At 39.8% G+C, this 23,093-nt stretch overlaps 1 protein-coding gene across 1 annotated transcript in view; it reads right to left on the reverse strand.

Moving 5' to 3' along the window:
- The window catches only part of STARD9 (StAR related lipid transfer domain containing 9), a 124,984-nt gene that overhangs the window by 70,996 nt on the left and 30,895 nt on the right, over positions 1-23,093 (reverse strand). Inside the window, 1 exon segment of the mRNA XM_043554113.1 lies at positions 2,733-2,849. Coding sequence (XP_043410048.1) covers positions 2,733-2,849 — 117 coding nt within the window.

Below are 23,093 nucleotides of genomic sequence, written 5' to 3' on the forward strand. Positions count from 1 at the left end.
ACACTTAAATTTAATCTATGAATGATGTTGAATTACTTGTAGTTATGAGGTAGAGTTGTAGCATCTTTCATTTGCATGAGTGTATCTAGTTGTCCCAGCAACATTTTTTGAAAATACTATTCTTTGCCCATTGGATTGTCTTGGCACACTTGTGGAAAGTTTAAAAGTTTGTTTTTCGGGGCGCCTGGGTGGCGCAGTCGGGTAAGCGTCCGACTTCAGCCAGGTCACGATCTCGCGGTCCGTGAGTTTGAGCCCCGCGTCAGGCTCTGGGCTGATGGCTCAGAGCCTGGAGCCTGTTTCCGATTCTGTGTCTCCCTCTCTCTCTGCCCCTCCCCCGTTCATGCTCTGTCTCTCCCTGTCCCAAAAATAAATAAACGTTGAAAAAAAAAATTTATAAAAAAAAAAAAAAAAAAAAAAAAAGTTTGTTTTTCTATTTTCTTCCATTGATTTATATGTCAATCCTTATAAGAGGTCCACACAATCTTAGTTTATCTTTCTAGTAAATGATGAAGTCAAGAAGTATGAAACCTCCAAATTTGTTCTTTTTCAAAATTGTTTTGGATGTCCTGAGACCCTTTAATTTGCATATGCATTTTAAGATCAGCTTCCCAATTTCCACAAAAAAAAAAAAATGGTAGCTGGATTTTTTCTTTTAATTTCTTTTTAAAAATTTACATCCAAATTGGTTAGCATACAGTGTAATAATGATTTCAGGAGCAGAATCCAGTGATTCATCCTCTACATATAACACCCAGTGCTCATCCCAACAATTGTCTTCTTTAATGCCTCTTGTTCATTTAGCCCATCCCCCCACGCACAACCCCTCTGGCAACCCTCAGTTTGTTCTCTATATTTAAGAGTCTCTTATGGTTTGTCCCCCTCCCTGTTTTTATATTATTTTTGCTTCCATTCCCTTACGTTCATCTGTTTTGTATCTTAAATTCCACATATGAATGAAGTCATATGATATTTCTTTCTCTAATTTTGCTTAGTATACATTCTAGTTCCATCCACATTGTTGCAAATGGCAAGATTTCATTCTTTTTGATTGCCAAGGAATATTCCACTGTGTGTGTGTGTGGTATGTGTGTGTATATGTGTATATGTATATATATATCCACACACACATCTTCTTTATCCATTCATCTATCAATGACATTTGGGATCTTACCATACTTTGACTATTATCGATGGTGCTCCCATAAACATTGGGGTGCATGTGCCCCTTTGAAACAGCACACATGTATCCTTTGGATAAATACCTAGTACTGCAATTGCTGGGTCATAGGGTAATTCTATTTTTAATTTTTTTGACGAACCTCCATACTATTTTCCAGAGTGGCTACACCAGTTTACATTCCCATCAGCAGTCCAAAAGGATTCCTTTTTATCCGCATCCTCACCAACATCTGTTGTCGCCTGAGTTGTTAATTTCAGCCATTCTGACTGGTGTGAGGTGGTATCTCATTGTGGTTTTGATCTGTATTTACCTAATGATGAGTGATGTTGAGCATTTTTTCATGTATTTGTTGGCCATCTGGATGTCTTCTTTGGAAAAGTGTCATGTCTTTTGCCCATTTCTTCATTGGATTATTTGTTTTTTGGGGGTGTTGAGTTCGATAAATTCTTTATAGATTTTAGATACTAACCCTTTACCTGATATGTAACTTGCAAATATCTTTTCCCATTCTGTTGGTTGCCTTTTAGTCTTGCTGTTTCCTTCCCATGCAGAAGTTTTTTTTATCTTGATGAGGTCCCAAGAGTTCATTTTTGCTTCTGTTTCCTTTGCCTCCAAGAGGTGTTGAGTAAGAAGTTGCTGTGGCCAAGGTCAAAGAGGTTTTTGCCTGCTTTCTCCTCAAGGATTTTGATGGCTTTCTCTTATGTTTAGGTCTTTTATCCATTTCGAGTTTATTTTTGTGTATAAGAAATAATGTTTATTTTTCAGAGAGCGCACTCATGAGAGAGGGGGAGGGGCAGAGAGAGAGGGCGACAGAGAATCTGAAGCAGGTTCTGTGCTGTCAGTGCAAAGCCCGACATGGGGCTTAAACTCACGAACTGTGAGATCATAACCTCAGCCAAAGTCGGATGCTCAACCAACTGAGCCACCCAGACACCCCTGGGGGGTAATCTTTCAGAAGGAATAATGTCCCAGATAATGTCCATGTGTAGTGTTATTTGCCACCTGCCCCACCAGTTCACTAACCAAGGTACTCCTAAACATAAAACAAAGAGGTGTGCTTAAGGACCTCTACCTCCCAATTTTCCACGACAAAGTAAGGTTCTCATAAGTCCTTCATATTTCTGAAAGTTCCATCCCAGCAGCTGGTCCTCCTGCTTCTCTCCAACACTCAGATGGAACACATAGCCCCATTTCTGCACAGCCCTAGGCAGCACTTAAGATTCAGTCTGTCTCATCCACTCCTAAGGTGTTAAAAAGCTTCAAGCGACGAACTTGGAAATGATATGAGAAATTCAGCACTGACAGTTCTGCTTCATCAAAAGGAATGGTAAAATTCTAAGGTTCTTCAGGGTTTAATAAGGAAGGGCTAATTATTCAAAGTTCACCTTTCAATTAAAGTGCTAAGAAACCCAATCTTAATACAGAAGAGAGCCCATTAAATCTTATTAACCTTGACTATTAAATTCATATTCTAGCTCTCAGTAGCAAGGACATTTGAGATTCAGGCTTGCTGTGGCAACAGAAAGAGATATATTCCAATACCAACACTCACTGGGGTCCCCAGCATGGTATATGTCTTCCCAGAGCCTGTCTGCCCATAGGCAAAAAGGCATATGTTGTAGCCTTTGGCAGCTCCAGACAGTACTTCGGTTCCCAAATCTTGGAACACCTGTAACAACAAAAGTAAAAAGCATGTCATTATAGTCCTTCCCATAGCATATTGAGGAACCATATCATTTTAAAATTTTCAATGTCTAGCCTTGTGCCCAACATATAGTGTGTTAAAACACATTTGAATGAATAAATTTTCCCTAGCAAACTTTTTCTGAAACTGAATTCATTCTTATAAAATCATAGGGAATTAATAGTCATGTGTACTTGAAACACTTTATAATATTTTTGGATTAAAAAAACCCAGGGGTGGGGTGACTGGGAGGCTCAGTCAGTTAAGTGTCCAACTCTTAACTTGGGCTCAGGTCATGATCTCGTGGTTCGGAAGTTTGAGCCCTGCATTAGGCTCCACGTAGATGGTGCACAGCTTACTTGGGATTCTCTTGGAGTCTCCCTCCCTCTTCCTCTCTCTCTCTCTCTCAAAATAAATAAATAAACTTAAAAAAATAACCCTGGGGTGCCAGGTTGGCTCAGTTGGAAGAGCATGTGACTCCTAACTTCAGGGTTGTAAGTTCAAGCCCCATATTGGGTGTAGAAATAACTTAAATAAATAGAACTTAAAAAGAAATAAAAAAAAAAATAACCCAGAGTAGTGACATATGGAATTGTTCAATCACTATATTGTACCCCTGAAACTAATATAATACTCTATGTTAACCAACTAGAATGAAAATAAAAACTTAAAAAAAAGAGCTGTATTTACAGTTCTTATCACACATAAAGGTTGAGGTAAGGTTGATACTATTTGTGGATCTATTTACCCATCCTCTCTCCAAACTTGTGGTAGTAGTATAGAAAAGTAGGGTTGGAGCTTGTTATTTAAAGAGAGAGGATTCATGTAAAATATGTTTTTTAGTAGGGCCTAACATTAGGGAAAGTTCTTAAAATGATTTCTCTTCCTCTAAACAGCTACCTATAGTTTAATTATTAAGAACACAGGCTTTGGGGGGTGCCTGCGTGGCTCAGTCAGTTGAGCATCCAACTTTGGCTCAGGTCACAATCTCACGGTTCGTGAGTTCGAGCCCCACATTGGGTCCTGTGCTGACAGCTCAGAGCCTAGAGCCTGCTTCAGATTCTGTGTCTCCCTCTCTCTCTCTGCCCCCTCTCTGCTCATGTTCTGTGTCTCTCTCTCAAAAAAAACCAAACATTTAAAAAACTATATTAAAAAAAAAAAAAAGAACACAGACTTTGGAACTTTCTAGGTTCAAAGCCTGGCTCCTTGGGCAAGTAACCTTACCTCAGTTTCCTCATCAATGAAACAGATTTTTAAAAAGCACCTAAGAATAGGTTAAGGGAACTCTGAAACAACATCAAGCATACTAACATTCACATTACATGAGGCTGAGAAGAAGAGAGAGAAAAAAAGGGACAGAAAATTTATTTGAAGAAATAACAGCTGAAAACTTCCCTAACCTGGATAAGAAAACAGACATCTAGGTCTCAGAGGCAAAGAGAGCCTGAAACAAGATGAACTCAAGGAGGTCCACACCAAGAGACATAATAATTAAAATGTAAAAAATTAGGGGCGCCTGGGTGGCTCAGTAGGCTGAGCCTCTGACTTTGGCTCAGGTCATGATCTCCTAGTCTGAGTTCGAGCCCCGCATTGGGATCTGTGCTGACAGCTCAGAGCCTGGAAACTGCTTCGGATTCTGTGTCTCCCTCTCTCTCTGCCCCTCCCCTGCTCATGCTCTGTCTCCCTCTCTCTCAAAAATAAATAAACAGTAAAAAAAATTTTTTTAATGTAAAAAATTAAAGATAAAAAGACAATCTTAAGAGCAAGAGAAGAGGGGCACCTGGGTGGGTCAGTCAGTTAAGATTTTGACTCTTGATCTCAGCTCAGGTCTTGATCTCAGAGCTGTGAGTTCAAGTCCCGCATTGGGCTCCATGCTGGGCATGAAGACTAGTTAAAAAAAAAAAAAAAGCTGGGGTAGCAATACTTACATCAGACAAAAAAAGACTTAAAACAAAGACTGTAACAATACACAAAGAACTACATTACATAATGATAAAGGGATCAATAAAATAAGAGGATATAACACTTATAAACATCTATGCACAGGGGCACCTAAATATATAACACAAATATTAGCAGACATAAAGGGAGAAGTTGACAGTAATATGCTAATAGTAGGAAATTATAACACCTGATTTACATCAATGGACAGACCATACAAACAGAAAATCAGTAAGAAAACAGCGGACTTGCATAACACATTAGACCAGATGGATGGCTACGTGCAGAAGAATGAAACTGGACCACTTTCTTTTTTTAATAATTTTTTAATTCAAAAAATTTTTAAATTTAAATCCAAGTTAGTTAGCATACAGTGCAATAATGATTTCAGGAGTAGAATCCAGTGATTCATCCTCTACATATAACACCCAGTGCTCATCCCAACAACTGTCTTCTTTAATGCTTCTTGTTCATTTAGCCCATCCCCCCACACAAAACCCCTCCGGCAACCCTCAGTTTGTTCTATTTAAGAGTCTCTTATGGTTTGTCCCCCTCCCTGTTTTTATATTATTTTTGCTTCCCTTCCCTTATGTTCACCTGTTTTGTATCTTAAATTCCACGTATGAATGAAGTCATGATATTTGTCTTTCTCTAATTTCTTAGCATAATACCCTCTAGTTCCATCCATGTTGTTATAAATGGCAAGATTTCATTCTTTCTGATTGTCGAGGAATACTCCATTGTATATAGCTACCACATCTTTATCCATTCATCCATCGATGGACATTTGGGCTCTTTCCATACTTTGGGGTGTTATGCTAAGTGAAATAAGTCATACAGAGAAAAACAGATACCATATGTTTTCACTCTTATGTGGATCCTGAGAAACTTAACAGAAGACCATGGGGGAGCCAAACCATAAGAGACTCTAAAAAGTGAGAACAAACTGAGGGTTGATGCAGGGTAGGAGGTGGGGGAGGGTGGGTGATGGGTATTGAAGAGGTTACCTGTTGGGATGAGCACTGTGTGTTGCATGGAAACCAATTTGACAATAAATTTCATACTTTGGCTACTGTCAATAATGCTGCTATGAACATTGGGGTGCATGTGCCCCTTCAAAATAGCACATCTGTATCCCTTGAGTAAATACCTAGTAGTGCAATTGCTGGGTCATAGAGTAGTTCTATTTTTAATTTTTGGAAGAACTTGTCTCTCCAGAGTGGCTGCACCAGTTTGCATTCCCACCAGCAATGCAAAAGGGTTCCTCTTTTGAAACTGGACAACTTTCTGACACCATACACAAAAAAATAAACTCAAAATGGGTTAAAGACCTAAATATAAGACCTGAAACCCTAAGACTACTAAAAGAAAACACAGGCAGTGGGGTACGTGGGTGGCTCAGTCAGTTGAGCATCTGACTTCAGCTCAGATCATGATCTCCCAGTTTGTGGGTTCAAGCCCTGCATCAGGCTCTCTGCTGTCAGCATGGAACCCACTTCAGATCCTCTATTCCCCTCTCTCCCTGCCCCTTCTCCACACACGCACTTCCTCGCTCGCTCTCTCTCTCTCTCTCTCTCAAAAACTTGCCTCAGCAAGTTTTCTGTATCTGTCTCCTCAAGCAAAGGAAACAAAAGCAAAACTAAAAAATTGGGACTACTTTAAACTTAAAAGCTTTTGCATAGCAAAATAAATATCAGCAAAATGAAAAGGCAATCTTTCCAAATATTGGAAGATATTTCCAAATACTGTATCTGATAAGGGGTTAATACCCAAAATAAAATATATATTTTATATACATAAAAATATATACAACTCAATGTCAAAAAAGCAAATAATCCAATCAAAAACAGGCCAAGGACCTGAATAGACATAGTTCCAAAGGAAACATAAAAATGACCAGAGATGCTCAACATGATTAAACATGGAGGAAGTGCAAATCAAAACCACAGTGAATTATCACCTCAAACCAGTCAGTATGGTTAGTATCAAAAAGACAAGAAATAATAAGTTTTGGTGAGGATGTGGAAAAAAGGATGTGTAGTGCACTGCTGGTGGGAATAAGTGTGGAGCCCCTGTGCAAAAAGGTATGGAGTTTCTCAAAATATTAAAAATAGAAAAATGCCATATGACCCTGTAATTCCACTTCTGTGTACTTACCCATAAAAATGAAAATATCAAACTCAAAGAGATAAATAAACATTTATGTTCACTGCAGCATTATTTACAATAGCCAAGATATGGACGTAACCTACGCCTGTCAATCAGTCAATCAATACATGATATACATTATACAATGGAATATTACTCAGCCATAAAAAAGGACGAAATCTTGCCATTTGCAGCGTCATGAATAGAACTGGAGGGTATTTTGCTAAATGAACTAAGTCAGACAGGAAAAGGCAAATACCATATGATTTCAATCATATGTGAAATCTAAGAAACGAAACAAATGAACAAACAAAAAACAGAAACAGACTCATAAAACAGAACTGGTAGTTGTCAGAAGGAAGGGGGTTTAGGAGATGGTTGGAATAAGTGAGGAGATGTAAGAGATACAAATTTCCAGTTATAAAATAAGCTACAGGGATGAAAATTACAGCACAGGGAATACAGTCAGTAATACTGTAATAACTTTATAAGGTGACAGATAGTAATTATACTTAATGGTGGCGAGCATTCCATAATGTATATAATTGTCAAATCACTATGGTATATATCTGACACTAATAAACTATTTTATGACAATTCTACTTCCAAAAAATATAAAGATGATGAAGACACCGGCCCTCCCCTGGCCAAAAACAAAAACATACGAGGCCTGACCAAGACAACCCTATGGAAAGGATCTCCCCTCTGATTTCCTGCTAGGGCTTTCCATTGTCCAATGCCAACCTCAAGCCAGAGGTTAAGAGAGTCCATTTTTTTAGTCCAACAGGTCACCCTGGGGCAGAAAATAAGATGGAAATTTTTTTTATGTTTTTTTTTTTAATTAAAAAAATTTTTTTAATGTTTTATTTATTTTTAAGACAGAGAGAGACAGAGCATGAGTGGGGATGGGACAGAGAGAGAGGGAGACACAGAATCCGAAGCAGGCTCCAGGCTCTGAGCTGTCAGCGCAGAGCCCGACACGGTGCTCGAACTCACAAACTGTGAGATCGTGACCAGAGCCGAAGTTGGACGCTCAACCGACTGAGCCACCCGGGCGCCTCTGAAGAGTTCATCTTGAAGGGCAAAATGAAGACATTCAACAGAACCTAAAAAGCAAAGGGAATGCTGGCTGAAGAACCTGGAAAGACTTTATGAAATAGGGAACATCTGAACTGAGTTTCAAGACAAAAGGACTTTCAGAAGTGCCTGGGCAGTTCAGTTGGTTAAGCATTTGACTCCTGATTTCAGCTCAGAACATGCTCTCACAGTTTGTGGGATCAAGCCCTACATCAGACTCTGAGCTGACAGCATGAAGCCTGCTTGGGATTCTTTCCCTCTCTCTCTCTGCCCCTCCCCTGCTGGCCTGCATGCTTTCTGTCTCTCAAAATAAATAAATAAAAAGACAAGGATTTTCATGATGGGGATGATCGTCTAGGTTGGATAAACAACACATGTAAAGCTTGGAGTAGTGAAAATACATGGCTATTCAGATGGAATTTGGAAAATCAGATACATTGGGAGATAAGACCTCAGTATTGGGGTAATGCTAAGGATTAGGTTTTATTTTCTTTCATCTTAGTGTGTACTGCATTATTTATGGCAGAATCTCAAGGAATATGATAAGCAACCTATTGTTCTACCATGAAAAATTAGCAGTACAAGGACAAGTACAAGGCAGCAAAGAAATTAAGAAACCCACTTATAAATAACCCTTAAATCAAAGAAGAAATCAAAACTAAAATTATAAACTACTCACAAAGCAATGAAAAGAACAACATATCATACCAATGAAATAGAGTGAAATATATGATTGAAGAGTAACATTTTGTTTATACATTGGTTTTTGACTTTCTCCACATCTTCCTTTAGTTCTCTGAGCATCTTTAAGACAATTGGTCTATAGTCTTTGTTTAATATATCTGCCTTTAGGGCTTTTTAAGGGACAGTTTCTGTTGATTTTTTTTTCCCCTTTGAATAGGCCACACTTTCAGGTTTCTTTGTATGCTTTGTGACCTTTTACGTTGAAAACTGAACATCTGAATCTAATAATGTAGTAATTCTAGAAATCAGATTCTCTCCTTTGCCCGGGGTATCCTGTGTCTCATTATTCTTTTTGTTTATTGTTTTTGTTTTTCTGATTACTGTAGGCTATCTCTGTGCCGAGGATCAGCCTGAGGTGTAAACCTAAGGTTCTAGCAAGTGGTCTTTTCTGAGCCTTTCCCTGGGCACGCATGGTCACTTTCTAATTTTCCCCATGTGTGGAGTTGTTTTTCAATGCCCTGGTCTTTAGTGTCTGACTGCAAAATGGCGAAAAGCAGAAAAATGAAGTAGGAGTGGAGTGGGCAGTTGTCACTTCAAATCCCCTGGAAGTCACTTCAGCTGTATGGGGAGGGACTTGCAACAATGGGAAACATGCGACAACAATGACTACTCAACTCTGCAATTCTGTGATCCCAAGCAGGAATTGGCAATCAGCACAGATTCCTGATATTTGGAAGACAGGGTCCTTTTTGTCCACCCGACTCCTGCAAGCTGTGTACAAGATGCTCCAGGACCCATGTACAGCTGCCTGCCACGTGGCTGGGGATAGCAAATGGGTAACTGCTACTGTGCTAGAAGCTGAAATTGACAGAAATTAACTGTGACTTATCCTTCAAGTCTTCCTCTGGAAAATGCAAGCCATCAAGAAAATCCAGAGTTCCAAAAACCATTACATCAGACAGTTTTGTCTAGTGTAATCCCTGTCTAGGTTGGGGAACAGATTCTTCATGCTTCCTCATAAGGGAGCATAAGGCAAGCTGAGGGCAGAGTACAAGCTAACAGTATTCCCCCACCCCAGTTGGGATATGTGTGATATTCCTTGGACACTCCTGGCAACCCAAGAAGAAAGGAAAGGGGTTTAAGTGCTTCCCATGATGATATGGGAAGCAAAGGCAAATGAAAAATTTAATTCCCTTACTGCCTACAGCCCATTGACAAGTCCTTGAAAGTGGCAGTGACCTCCTTCTAGGAGCTCAGCTGCCTGATGATAACACTTCCCTAGGGGCAAAAGGGAATCTTGGCTTAACATTATCCTATAATATCCTATAATATCCTATAATATCCTAAAATATCCTATAAGTCTACTTTAGCCTATGAAAATTCCTTTGGAAACTTTATCTCAGCTCCCCCAAGATATATGCCAGCAATCATACTCCAAGCTTAAGGCCCTCTGAATACATCTGAAAGGTCTCATGACTGAAGTTTTACTAAATTGTAATAAATGGCATTTTCCTAACAGCAACTGGCCCCTCAAGGTCCCGGAAACCTTGCTTTCAAAATACCTAGAGACTTATTCTATCTTTAACCCCCTTCCACCCTGAGGGTATATAATCAGTTACCTATCACAGCCCCAATGCAGTTCTTTCTGCCCATGGGTCCTGTCCCCGTGCTTTAATAAAATCACCTTTTTGCACCAAAGACATCTTCAAGAATTCTTTCTTGGCTGTTGGCTCCAGACCACCCCACCATCACCCCAAAACTTCATCATTTCCTACTCTGTCATTTTCCCAGACTCCTCTCCTCCATAATTATTCTTTAAAATACAAATTAGTAGCCCCATATTCCCCTATTGAAACTGTATATATTTAAGTACATAGAAGTTTCTTTTATTCTTGAACCCATTACCTGAGATTCACCCATATTATCACCCTACGGATGTACTTTTCCTTTTAATTTTCTGAAAACAAATAGAAATGTGTGAAGTAATGTTAAACTACTCAGAGACTAATAAAATCAAGTGAAAGAAGTTACATTTATTTATTCAACAAATACTTATAGAGTGCCTACTAAGGCAAAATACTGTGCTGGGCACTGCTCCCGTTGTTTAAAGATAACTGTTAGGATTGTTTTGCACCATTAGTACTTCATTAGAAGTGTTTTTATTCAAAGCCAGGGTTTTAGATCCCTATAACCAGTAACACTTACTTAGCAATTATTTCATATTAGGGGCTCTTCTTAGCACCTTAAATGATTTAGTACTCCTCACAATATATCTATGGGATAGTTACTATTATTATCAATCTCTAATTTTCACAGGAGAAAACTCAAGTGCCACAGGTACCAAGTACTTTTTTTTTTTTTTTCAACGTTTATTTATTTTTGGGACAGAGAGAGACAGAGCATGAACAGGGGAGGGGCAGAGAGAGAGGGAGACAAGAATCGGAAACAGGCTCCAGGCTCCGAGCCATCAGCCCAGAGCCCGACGCGGGGCTCGAACTCACGGACCGCGAGATCGTGACCCGGCTGAAGTCGGACGCTTAACCGACTGCACCACCCAGGCGCCCCGGTACCAAGTACTTCTAAACAAAGCTCTTGCTTAACCAACGTGATACCCTGCAGCTAACAAATTAACTACTCATGGAGTTACCAGGAAAGGCAAATCTTATCTGCTAAACACAAAGCTATTACCCTACAATTTAAAACTGTCTTCATGGTTTCCTTACTTCCTGTTATTTTGCTTTACAGTGGAAGAAACTTTACCAAGTCTCCTTTTTAGTATTTCCTCTTTAGTATTTAGTATTAGGAGTTTCAATAATATCTTGTTAGGGGGTCCTGGGTGGCTCAGTTGGTTAAGAGTCTGACTTTGGCTCTGTAATGATCTTGCGGTTAGTGGGTTTGTGCCCTGCCTCAGGCTCTATGCTGAGCGGAGCCTGGAGCTTGCTTCAAGTTCTGTGTCTCCCTCTCTCTCTGCTGCTCCCCTGCTCACTCTCTCCCTCTCTCAAAAATAAAATAAAAACATTAAAAAATTTTTTTAAATAAAATTTACCAAAAACAATAAATTCTAATCCTACTGCCATATGTTAATTGCTTTTGGAGTTTTCTGCTCCATTAACCTCTTCATTGCACATAAAGAGAATTACAATCTCATCCCAAAATTTCACACACACACCCTTATTAAATGACCAGAATTTGAAGCTTATTACAGACACACACTTATATTTTTTTTCTTTGCTGTTTTTCAAATTACAAAGAATGCTCACTTTTTGTATCAAGTTAATACAACACATGAAAAAAAAAGCTAACTTTTCCTTACCCCTAATGCTGCTTGCTCATTTAAGTATCCAACAGATAGCTTTCAGTACTAAGACAGGGAAGAATATATCCAACAAGTATGTCATTCCATACTTTCCTCCACATATACAAGGATATACAGTTGTTTTTGTTTGTTTTCACTGAAATAGACACATACAATACACATCAACCTGTAACTTGCTTTTTATCATATAGTATACCATGAACATACAGGTTATTTGCCATAGATAATAATTTTTCATTTTTCATGTATACACACCATAGCGACAGTCATACAAACACAATTTAAAATGACTGGGGTAGGGGTGCCCGGTGGCACAGTCAGTTGACTGACCAACTCTTGATTTTGGCTCAGGTTACAATCTCAAGGTCATAGGACTGAGCTCTAAGTCAGGCTCCACATTCACTGCTTGAGGTTCTATTTTCTCTCTCTCTCTCCCTCCCTCTGCCCTTTTCCCCTTTTCGCCCACTCACGTGCTCTCTCTCTCTCAAATGAATAAATGGATGAATGCATGAAATAATTGGGATAAAAAATAACTTAAAAAATAAAATACCTGGGATATTATTCATGCTGTGGAGGAAATACCTTATTTCCTTTCTTTTTTTTCAGTTTTATTTATTTTGAGAAAGAAAGAGCACGCACATGCATGTGAGCAGGGGAGGGGCACAAAAAGGGAGGGAGGGAGGGAGAGAGAGAGAGAGAGAGAGAGAGAATGAGAGAGACAATCCCAAGCAGGCTCTGTACTCTCAGTGTGGAGCCTGATGCAGGGCTCAGACTCACAAACCATGAGATCATGACCTGGGCCGAAACCAAGAGCCAGACGCTTAACTGACTGAGCCACCCAGGCACCCCAGCTTTATTTCCTTTTTTATTTGCTTTCATCTTGTCCTTTACTCTTTCCTTCCTTCTACATTAACACATACCATCAGGTAACATGTTAATAACTGGCATCATTTCTTGTTCTTCCCACAGTCATAATCATACACACACACACACACACACACACACCCATTTATGGGTTTTGGTTACTTCTTTAAAAAATGGGATGTTATTACACACATTGTTTTTCTCAGTCAATATCATCTCATAAAAACTCTTCTAAGTCATCTGCGATATAGTCCATCATATAAATGCACCAAAATTGATTCAACCTTTCCCCCTAGGAATGGGCACTTTGTTTCTACTATTTTATCCCTGCTAACAATGCTTCAATAAACATCCTTAACCATGTATCATTAGGTACTGGTGTTTTTATTTTTACTTATTTATTTTTTTAAGTAGGCTTCACGCCTGGCATGGAGCCCAATGGAGGGCTTGAACTCACGACCCTGAAATCAAGACCTGAGCTGAGATCAAGAGATGGATGCCCAAATGACTGAGCCATTCAGGTGACCCCAGTGTTTTATTTTTATAGAATAAGTTTCAGGAATGGGACTTCCAGGTCAAAGGATAAAGTATTTCTTATTTTCATAAATACTGACACGTTGTTTTCAAAAATTTTCCATTGACAATGTATGAGTACCCTTTCTTTCCTAATTTCCATCAGCAAACAGTATTGCCACTTTTTAAAATTCTTTTTAATGTTTTTTAATTTATTTTGAGGGAGAGAATATGGGAGGGGCAGGGAGAGAAAGAATCTCAAGCAGGCTCTGCACTGTCAGCCCAGATCCCAATATGGGGCTCAAACTCATAAGCCAGGAGATCATGACCTGAGCAGAAATCAAGAGTTGGGTGCCTAACCAACTGAGCCACCCAGGTGTCCCTGTATTACTGCTCTTTTCTTTTTTTTCTTTTTAACCACTCTTAGTTTGAATGATACAAATTCATATCTCATTGTTATTGAAATAACAGTGAGTTTGAACTTATCAATCATTTTTTGGCCATTTGGATTTGCTCCCTGGGAAGGGTCTATTTATATCCTTTGCCCATTTTTCTACAGGGCTGTTTTTCTTTTACTTGTCAATATAAAAGACTTCTTAGTATATTAGAAACAGCAGCGCTACATCTGCCATATGCAATGCAAACACTTTTTTCTCCAGATTTATTGACTCTTAAGTTAAAAGACTTTATTTTTTGAGTCACAGGTTTATAGAAAAACTTAGCAGAAAGTAGAGTCCCCAGGTATCCCTTCAGCCATCTCTCCCCTTCTCAGTTTCCCCTATTAACATCTTGCATTACTGTGGTACACTTGTTACCATAGGTGAGACAATATTGGTATTATTAACAAAAGTCCCATATTTCAAATTAGGGTTCATTCTTTGTATCATACAGTTCTATGAATTTTGACATATGCATAATCACATGTATCTATCATTACAGCATTATACAGAATAATGTCACTGACCTACAATTTTCTATATTCTACCTAGTTATTCCTTCCTTCCTCTCCCAACCTGCCATATAGATGGAATCACAATACGTAGTCTTTTCAGATTGGTTTCTTTCACTTATTAATATGCATTTAGGGTTTTTCCCTGTCTTTTCATGATTTGATAACTCATTTCTTTCTTTGCACTGAATAATATTCCATTGTTGGATGTACTGCAGTTTATCCATTTACCTACTGAAGGACATTTTGGCTGCTTCCAAGTTTTGGTAATTAAGAATAAAGCTGCTAAAACATTTCAAGCACAGGTTTTTGTGTGGCCCTAAGTTTTCAACTCCTTTGGGTAAATACCAAGGAGCATGACTGACCAATGCTAACTTTCCCCTCATCTTACACCAAGATCTCCAAGAATCCATGCATTCCAATCTTTACCTCTGGGTACTCCAAAACAGTCCCCATGTCTGTATGAAGTCTTGTACCAGCTTCCTCTATTAGAATTGCAACAAAGCCTGAGGCCCCCTCCCCTGAACTCTCCAGCCCCCGACTGTCTGCTGATCCCATAGTTATTGTTTTTTTTTTTTAAGGGTTGGATTTATTTTTTTTTTTAATTTTTTTTTCAACGTTTATTTATTTTTGGGACAGAGAGAGACAGAGCATGAACGGGGGAGGGGCAGAGAGAGAGAGGGAGACACAGAATCGGAAACAGGCTCCAGGCTCTGAGCCATCAGCCCAGAGCCTGACGCGGGGCTCGAACTCCCGGACCGGGAGATCGTGACCTGGCTGAAGTCGGACACTCAACCGACTGCGCCACCCAGGCGCCCCAGGGTTGGATTCAATTGTTAGTTATAGGATATCCCAAGACACAAAATTCCACATAGAAATAAGAAATCCACTGAGAGGAGAAGCTTCACACAGTATGCATAGTTTGGAACTATTCAGGATAGTTTGGTCATAAAAAGTGCTACAATAGCAAACCACTTTTTAAAAGTTCTTAGTAGAAAAACAGTAAGACAAACATACACCAAACATAGTACACAACTTTAAGCCTCAGAGGTATAATCTAAAAGTTAAAGATCCCAGCAGTGCCATCCTTAACTTGGTAGGGTAGTTTCTGGCACAACATTTTGATCCCCTTCTTCCTCTATAGGGAAATACTTCTCAATCAAGCTTAATGAAGCTTTGTACACAGACTCATCTCATAGTTTTGTAGACATTCAATTTTGTCCAAACCCCCATATTCTTCAATCATCATACGAGTTTCTCAACAGCTTAAAAGATACATGAAACAGCATCCAGAATGACACTGTCATCAGTCACAATTGGCAATTCAGTAGCTCCTAGAAGCTTCTCAAGTTGGGGCACAATTCCTGTTTTCACAACCATTTCAATCCATTCATTTGGACCATTGGTAAGGGAGAAAATGGCCCAGCAGGTATCTTCTAATACTTCTGGATCATCATGAGGCAGGGGATGAACTCAAGTAGGAAAAATTTTGTGCAACAGCATCTAATGGAGGTGCATGAATCTTGTTGCGACAAAGTTCGCAATGAGTCCAGGTAAGATGATGCAAGTAACCACATGTTAAAGATGACATATTAATAGGGTGTCTGGGTGACTCAGTTGGTTAAGCTTCTGACTTTGGCCCAGGTCATGATCTCACGGTTCATGGGTTTGAGCCCCATGTTGGGCTCTGTGCTGACAGTTCAGAGACTGGAACCTGCTTTGGATTCTGTGTCTCCCTCTCTCTCTCTCTGCCCCTACCCTGCTTGCATTCTCTCTCTCTCTCTCTCTCTCTCTCTCTCTCTCTCTCTCTCTCTCTCAAAAATAAATAAATGTTAAAAAAATTAAAGATGACATATCAGGAAGTGTAAGAAGAGCCAACAGTAGATCAACTGCACCATATCTGATAACCAAGTCTTGGAAAACTGAACCATCACCTGCAATGTTTCCTAGAGTCCATACAGCTGTGTACTGATGTGATGAGAGATACCAACAGAGAAGTGAATGCTGGGATAGCACTCCATCTGCCACAGCCTTGCTCTGTTGCAATGTCCTGGAAGCAGTGTTTGTGAGCACTAAACCAGAGCCAGACTGAATGAGACCACCACCAGTTCTGCCCAAGGACACAAAGTTTGGAATCAAACCAGCCCAGATTAGGTTGTCAGTGGGGGGTTATTGTTCCCTAGAAAGCCATCTCCTAGCAGCCTCAGTAGCTTGGAGCTGGCTTTCCAAATCTGTTGCTATTTATGCCTGTGACAATGTCATCAACAGGCCAATCTATAGTGCCCTGCTTGCTGCAGTTTTCTTGCAGTAGAGAAATAGCATCATCAGGAAAAGAGCTGACATTGCTCCTTTCAGCATGTGGTCATCCTTCTTAGCTTCTCTCACCTCCATACTAACCTCAATTTGGCACCCCCTCATTTCTATACTATCTGTCCCCTTGTTCTTGAGTCTGTTAAGGCAGGCAGCTGGCGAACTGGCACTCTGATTAGTGGACACGGTTATGAGACAAAGGAAGAAAACGACAGAGCTGGCTTAGGCTATCACAGGAAGCTTCTTAACTTTAAAAAAATTGGGGGCTGGGAACGGAGGGAAGCTGAGAAACATTCAAGTCTCTAAATAGTCTGTAAACATGTGATTTTTCGGATTCTTCAACCTCTTGGCACAATGTGCCCCAAATAATTATCCCCACAATCCTATAAAATACTAGAAATGCTCTCCATTAGAGTAATTCACGTTGTAACGTCACAGTGTCCCTATTAAAATATACAGGCAAAAACATAAAAATTAATTAATAATAAAATTAAATAAAATACCCATGCTACTAGGAAGGGCAGAGGGATATATTATTTTGAATGGAAAAAGGATTCAAGAAATTATTGTATGCTGGATAAGATCTTGATCAGGTATCACAGAACTCAGTGACAACAACAACAGATATTTATTATCTGCTAAGCACTGATCTAGGTCCTTTACATTTCTTTATTCATTTAGTCCTCACAATAGCTCTGAGGTAGGTACCATTATTATCCCCATTTTACAGATAACAGAAGCACTGAGCGATAAAGGGACTAGCTCAGGATCACAGCCAGTAATTTGTGAATCTGGGAAATAAACCACATTTTTAATTACTATACTTCACCACCTTTCATCTAGGAAAGAGATGGGTTGACAAGAGGAAAGTCTAAGGTCTCTGGTATCAGACCCTAAAATATACCGTCACTACTGAATTCTTTTCTCATCTTTACCCAAAGATAAAAACAGAAATTCCTGTCTCTAGGCAGTCCCTCAGTCCACTTACCTAGGGCTTCTTATTCTGGAAAGTAAAATAAATAAATAAAATTAAAAAGTAAAGAAAATTCCACACAGCAGCAGTACTACTATAGAGAACTACTATATACACATACTCATTTATATAAACATGCATGCATGAAGAAACATAAATTTATATTCCCAGTTTAAGCCCCTGGTTCCTGAAGGAACCAGGAAAACTGAGATTTGAGATCACCAAAACACATGTCTTTGTTTACACAAGAGTCTGCTGTTTCTAACAATGCTGTTTTGCTAAACAACGCTCACATGGACAACTGTCTGAATGGCATGTGAGATCTGGTAGATCCCATATGCAGCTGTCCTACCCTCTGGACATAAGCGAGGAATTCCTAAAATAGACAGATGAGTATCTAGCTCTAATGCTTCCCTTTTCTTTGCAAAAAGATGGATTCATTAGACAGGGTCTTGTGAGAAAAGATGGCTTTACTGGAAGAGTCCAAAGTTTTTGCCATTCTCACAGCCTCTTCTAAAAAGACAACAAGTGGTTCCTTGATCATAATTTGCCATGTTTTAGATCATTTGACCCTACTTCCCAGGCCCCAACTAACTGGACCCCAAGCAAAAGCAAGAACATTCAGCATGGACCTAAGAGAGACTATCAGCCATTAGATGATCCAAATCAGAATGCTAACAGGATATGCCAAATTGGATAAAGATTAACTGGCATTATCAACTTTTGGGGGAGATCTGAATGGGAGACAGAGCTGCCATTGGCCTCTTATAGTTACTGCTGAATTCTGAGCCATAATGAATAATGTTCCAAGGTCTTGGGGCCTGGCTGTGTGACTGATGACAGTTTCCAGTTTCCTTATTTCCCCACATAATCTTACATTCATACCCATCCTGTGAGATAATCTGATTACCTCCTTCCATGCAGCCTGAGAAAGCCCTATCACAATGACAAGTTAAACTGTCAACAGCTACAAGCACAAAGCAGAAACACTGAGCAAGCAGCAGTCACATCAATGGACCTGTTAGCAGTTGGTCTAGACAAAGACAATGTGGGTGGCAATATGCAAGATGGTTCGATTATCAGGGCTGAGGGAGTCTTTGCTTAGTCATAAGCAGAATCCAAGAATGGTAAGCTGTGGTACTGACTCAAGGAGAGTATACAAAATAAAGGGAGACTGGAGATCCAGAGGAAGGCCTTCATTCCATTAGGGTGAACTTCCAAGAGCTAGGGTGTTTGCAACAATTGAGGCAAATCATCTAGAATCTTTCCATTCCTAATAATTAAGATTCCTATAGGGCAGGGGTCAGAAATTTTTTTCTATTAATGGCCAGAGAGCAAATATATTATTTAGGCTTAGTGGGCCATATGGTCTCTGCCGTGACTAGTGAATTGCTTTTGTAGTAGAAAAGCATCTACTGACATTACGTAAACAAATGGGCATGGCTATATTCCAATAAAACTTTACTAAAACAGGAGATGGCCAGATTTGGCCCACAGGGCATAGTTCGCCAATCCCTGCTGTAGAGCAAAAGTCCTTTCTAGAGTCAACTCTTAAAAAAATACAGGTTGGTCTGTGGGTTCCAAGAGAAAAAGGGAACAAAGCAAGACTAAAATGAATCCTGAATATGTGAAAGGTCTTCTAACCCTTAGAAATATGTTAACATCATTATCATTGAAAATGAAAGTACAGAGGCACCTCGGGTGTCTCAGTCAGTTAAGCGACTTCGAGTCGGTCTTTGGCTCAGGTCATGATCTCACAGTTTTTGAGTTCGAGCCCTGTGTCAGGCTCTGTACTGACAGCTTAGAGCCTGGAACCTGCTTTGGATTCTGTGTCTCCTTCTCTCTCTGCCCCTCCCCCACTCATGCTCTGTCTCTGTCTCTCAAAAATAAATGTAAAAAAAAAAAAAGAATAAAGAAAATGAAAGTACATGTACAGATCACCTTGTCCATTTTCTTTTTTTTAAACATGCATTTTAAACTTTTTATTTTTATTTTTATTTTTGAGAGAGAGAGAGATTGAGGGAAGGGCAGAGAGAGACCACCCACCTAATCCATTTTTCTTATAATGACTGATACCATACCTAAGTTAGAGTCATTCAATAAGCTCAACACTGAATAGTTTATCAGTCATGACAGGCTAAGTTAGGTTATTGTAGCCAACTCTCAAAGCGTGGTAGCTTAAAAAACGACTTTTATTTTCTTATTTCTGGCTCTTGCTACATGTGGGTCAGTAGAGGACCCTTAGGGTTGTAGCTTCTCTAGGACCCAATTGACAAAACAACCTACTTCCAATGTTGCTTCATGGTGCCAGAAGAAAAGAGGGCTTCAGAAGGTCATATCCCACCAAGTGAAAGCTCAGACATAATTTCTGCTCATAACACACTGTACAAAACTAATCATATGGCCCCACCTCACACAATAACCAGGAAGTGAAATTCTATCACACAGAAAATAAAGAACCATGAATATTCAGTAAGCAACATGAAGAACTATCACATAGCAATAGTTAAGTCACTTTTACCTAATTGATCACCAAATGAGATTCTTAAAATTTTTTTTTAATGTTTATATATTTCTGAGAGAGAGCAAGCACAGATGCAGGGGAGGGGCAGAGAGAGAGAGGGAGACAGAGGAATGGAAGCAGGCTCAGCGCTGACAGTGGAAAGCCCAATGTGGGGCTTGAACTCACAGACTGTGAGATCATGACCTGAACTAAAGTTGGATGCTCAACCAACTGAGCCACCCAGGCACCCCACGAAATGAGACTCTTAACAAAAAACCTTTCTGATAATTGGTTAGGCAAAAACCACTGTCAACTTCATTTAAATTAAAATTTCAAATTGTTTAGTGTATTTTTCCTTAGTGTCTAAGGATTCTGAAATCACAGGACGCTGAGGTTATCATTATAGGTATCAATTCTTTGTTGTTGTTGTTGTTGTTGTTGTTGTTTAAGAGAGAGAGGGCACAAGTGAGTGAGGGACAGAGAGAGAGAGACAGAGAGAGAGAGAGAGAGAGAGAGAGAGAGAGAGAGAGAATCTCACGCAGGCTCCACACTGTCAGTGTGGAGCCCAAAGTGGGGCTCGAGTTCACCCGATGCAGGGCTCAAACTCATGAACCATGAGATCATGACTCGAGCCAAAGTTGGACCCCTAACTGACTGAGCCTCCCAGGAACCCCTCACGTATCAATTCTTAATGCCCACATTGGTAGTTGCAGAGGACATAGGAGACTCTTCACTGACCATGAGACATAACCAGAAACTACATGAAGAGCAGGGGTCTGCAGGAAGCAATGGGGACAGGATTCACAGAGGAATATTGCCATATTCCACTTTGGAACTAGCAAATGTTTCACAATTCCTTAAGTTCTCTACTGTTATCTTCTAGATCAACTTTGATGACACAGCAGGTGCTGTTAATGTTCCACCCATATACACTCGAATTCCTTCACCATTTTCATGCACACTGGGCAGCTGGTATGCTTTTACTTCCAAAAATCAATAACTGGTGTCTCTATCTATTTTTGGAGGACTGCCCTCCAGTTACTAGAACTCGTTTTGAAAGCCAGATACCCTAGGAGTCAGCCTTAACCAATATTTGATGGGTGTAAGAAAACTGATCAGGAAATTCTTGATCAGGAAAACTCTACACTCAGTCTTTAAAGCACCCCCGTGGAGTTGCTTGGCCTCTTTTCCTTTGCTGGTGTCACTTCCCCACCACACCTACCATTTCTTTCCTGGCAATACTTCCTAATAAGTCACCTTCACACAATTCTTCATCTCGGAGTCTGTTAGAGAGGAAGCCAGCCCAGAAACTGCCCACCCACAGCCTGAGGATAAAAAGGCTGTGTCGTGCTATTCAAAGAGGCCAGGATTTAGATTCCAAAGACTCCAAATAACAAAGTTCCAGGTCTACCAATTATTAGATTATGGCAGTCTCTATCAACCCTTCCAAAATGTAGAAGTAATGGTACCTACCACAACAATTTTGAGACAAATACATGTGACTATGACAACACATGTGAAAGCACTTTGTAAACTAGGGCCTATGCTATCAAGAAGTTAGTTCATTTAAGACAGCTGCTTCCCAACTTTCAGTCCCTCCCCCAACCTATAATTATGACTATACTCCCACTTGCCTACAAATAGAAAATGTGTTGAGCAGTAGTTTTCAGATTTTAGCATACATTATAATCACCAGGAGGGCTGTTAAAGAGTTCGGTGGGCCCCACCCCCAAAATGTTTGATCTGTGGGTATGGAGGAAGGTCCAAGAATTTGCATGTCTAACAAGTTCCCAGGTGACATTAATGCTGCTGATCTTAAGACCTCACTTTAAGACCCACTGTTATAAGAAAAACTTCAGCCACTCTCTGCAAAGTGTAACCGATAGAAATTTACAATCGATCTACTTACTAGAGGGAAAATTTTTAGGAGACAAATACAGCTTTAAAAAAAACTTGTGAGATTTTCTTTCCCATGGTACAGATGTCCTCATCTTACAAAATAAACGAGTGCAAGTAAAGTTGCCTGCAGAGAATACTTCTGGGGGCACCTTGATTTCAGCTCAGGTCATGATCTCACAGTTTGTGGTATCGAGCCCCCACAGCAAACTCTGAGCTGCCAGTGTGGAACCTGCTTGGGATTCTCTCTCCTCCTCTCTCTCTGCCCCTACCCTCTTCATTCTCTCTCTCTCCCTCTCTCCCTCTCTCTCTCTCTCTCAAAATAAATAAACTCTAAAAAAAAGAATATTTCTGAAGAGGAAACTCTGTTCTATCTCAATCCCATAAAGACTTGCATTCAGTAAAAAAAGAGGTTCAGATGGTTGTCAGTCTAGTGTCATGATCAATGTTAAGGTAGTAAGAACAATTTATTCAGTACTGAAATGTACCCAGTGATGTTCAAAGCACTTTACATGCATTGATAATTTACTCCTCACAATAACCCATGAAGTAGATACAATTGTCATCTTCATTTTATGATGAGGCAACTGGAGGTCAAGAAAATGGCCCAGAGTTATATAGCTAGTAAATGTCAGAGGTGAAAATCAGACCCAGGAAGTTTGGCTCTACAGTCTACAGTCTTAACCATAAACAATACTGCATGGTGGATGCTCTTTTAAAAGTCTGCACTGTTTACAAAATTCTAACTCTATGATCTTCCTTCTTGTTGGCTCCCCTACCATTCCTGTGTGGCCATATGACCAAGCATACCTCTACCTCAAAGCACAGGCATGGCTCCCAAGAAGCTTGCCAGTTACATTGCCAGTATGTGCTCAATAACTCACGATGTTGGGCTATAACACAACTACTAAATATTACATGTACTCAACCTGAACAGTACCAAAATGAAGAGGGATGATGAACAGCCAATATACTAAAACCTCAATTTTAAAGACATTCTACATGACATAGACATTTGTTAAAGAAATGCACTTTTTGGGGCACCTGGGTGGCTC

Source organism: Prionailurus bengalensis, chromosome B3, assembly GCF_016509475.1.
Source record: "Prionailurus bengalensis isolate Pbe53 chromosome B3, Fcat_Pben_1.1_paternal_pri, whole genome shotgun sequence".
NCBI lineage: Eukaryota > Metazoa > Chordata > Mammalia > Carnivora > Felidae > Prionailurus > Prionailurus bengalensis.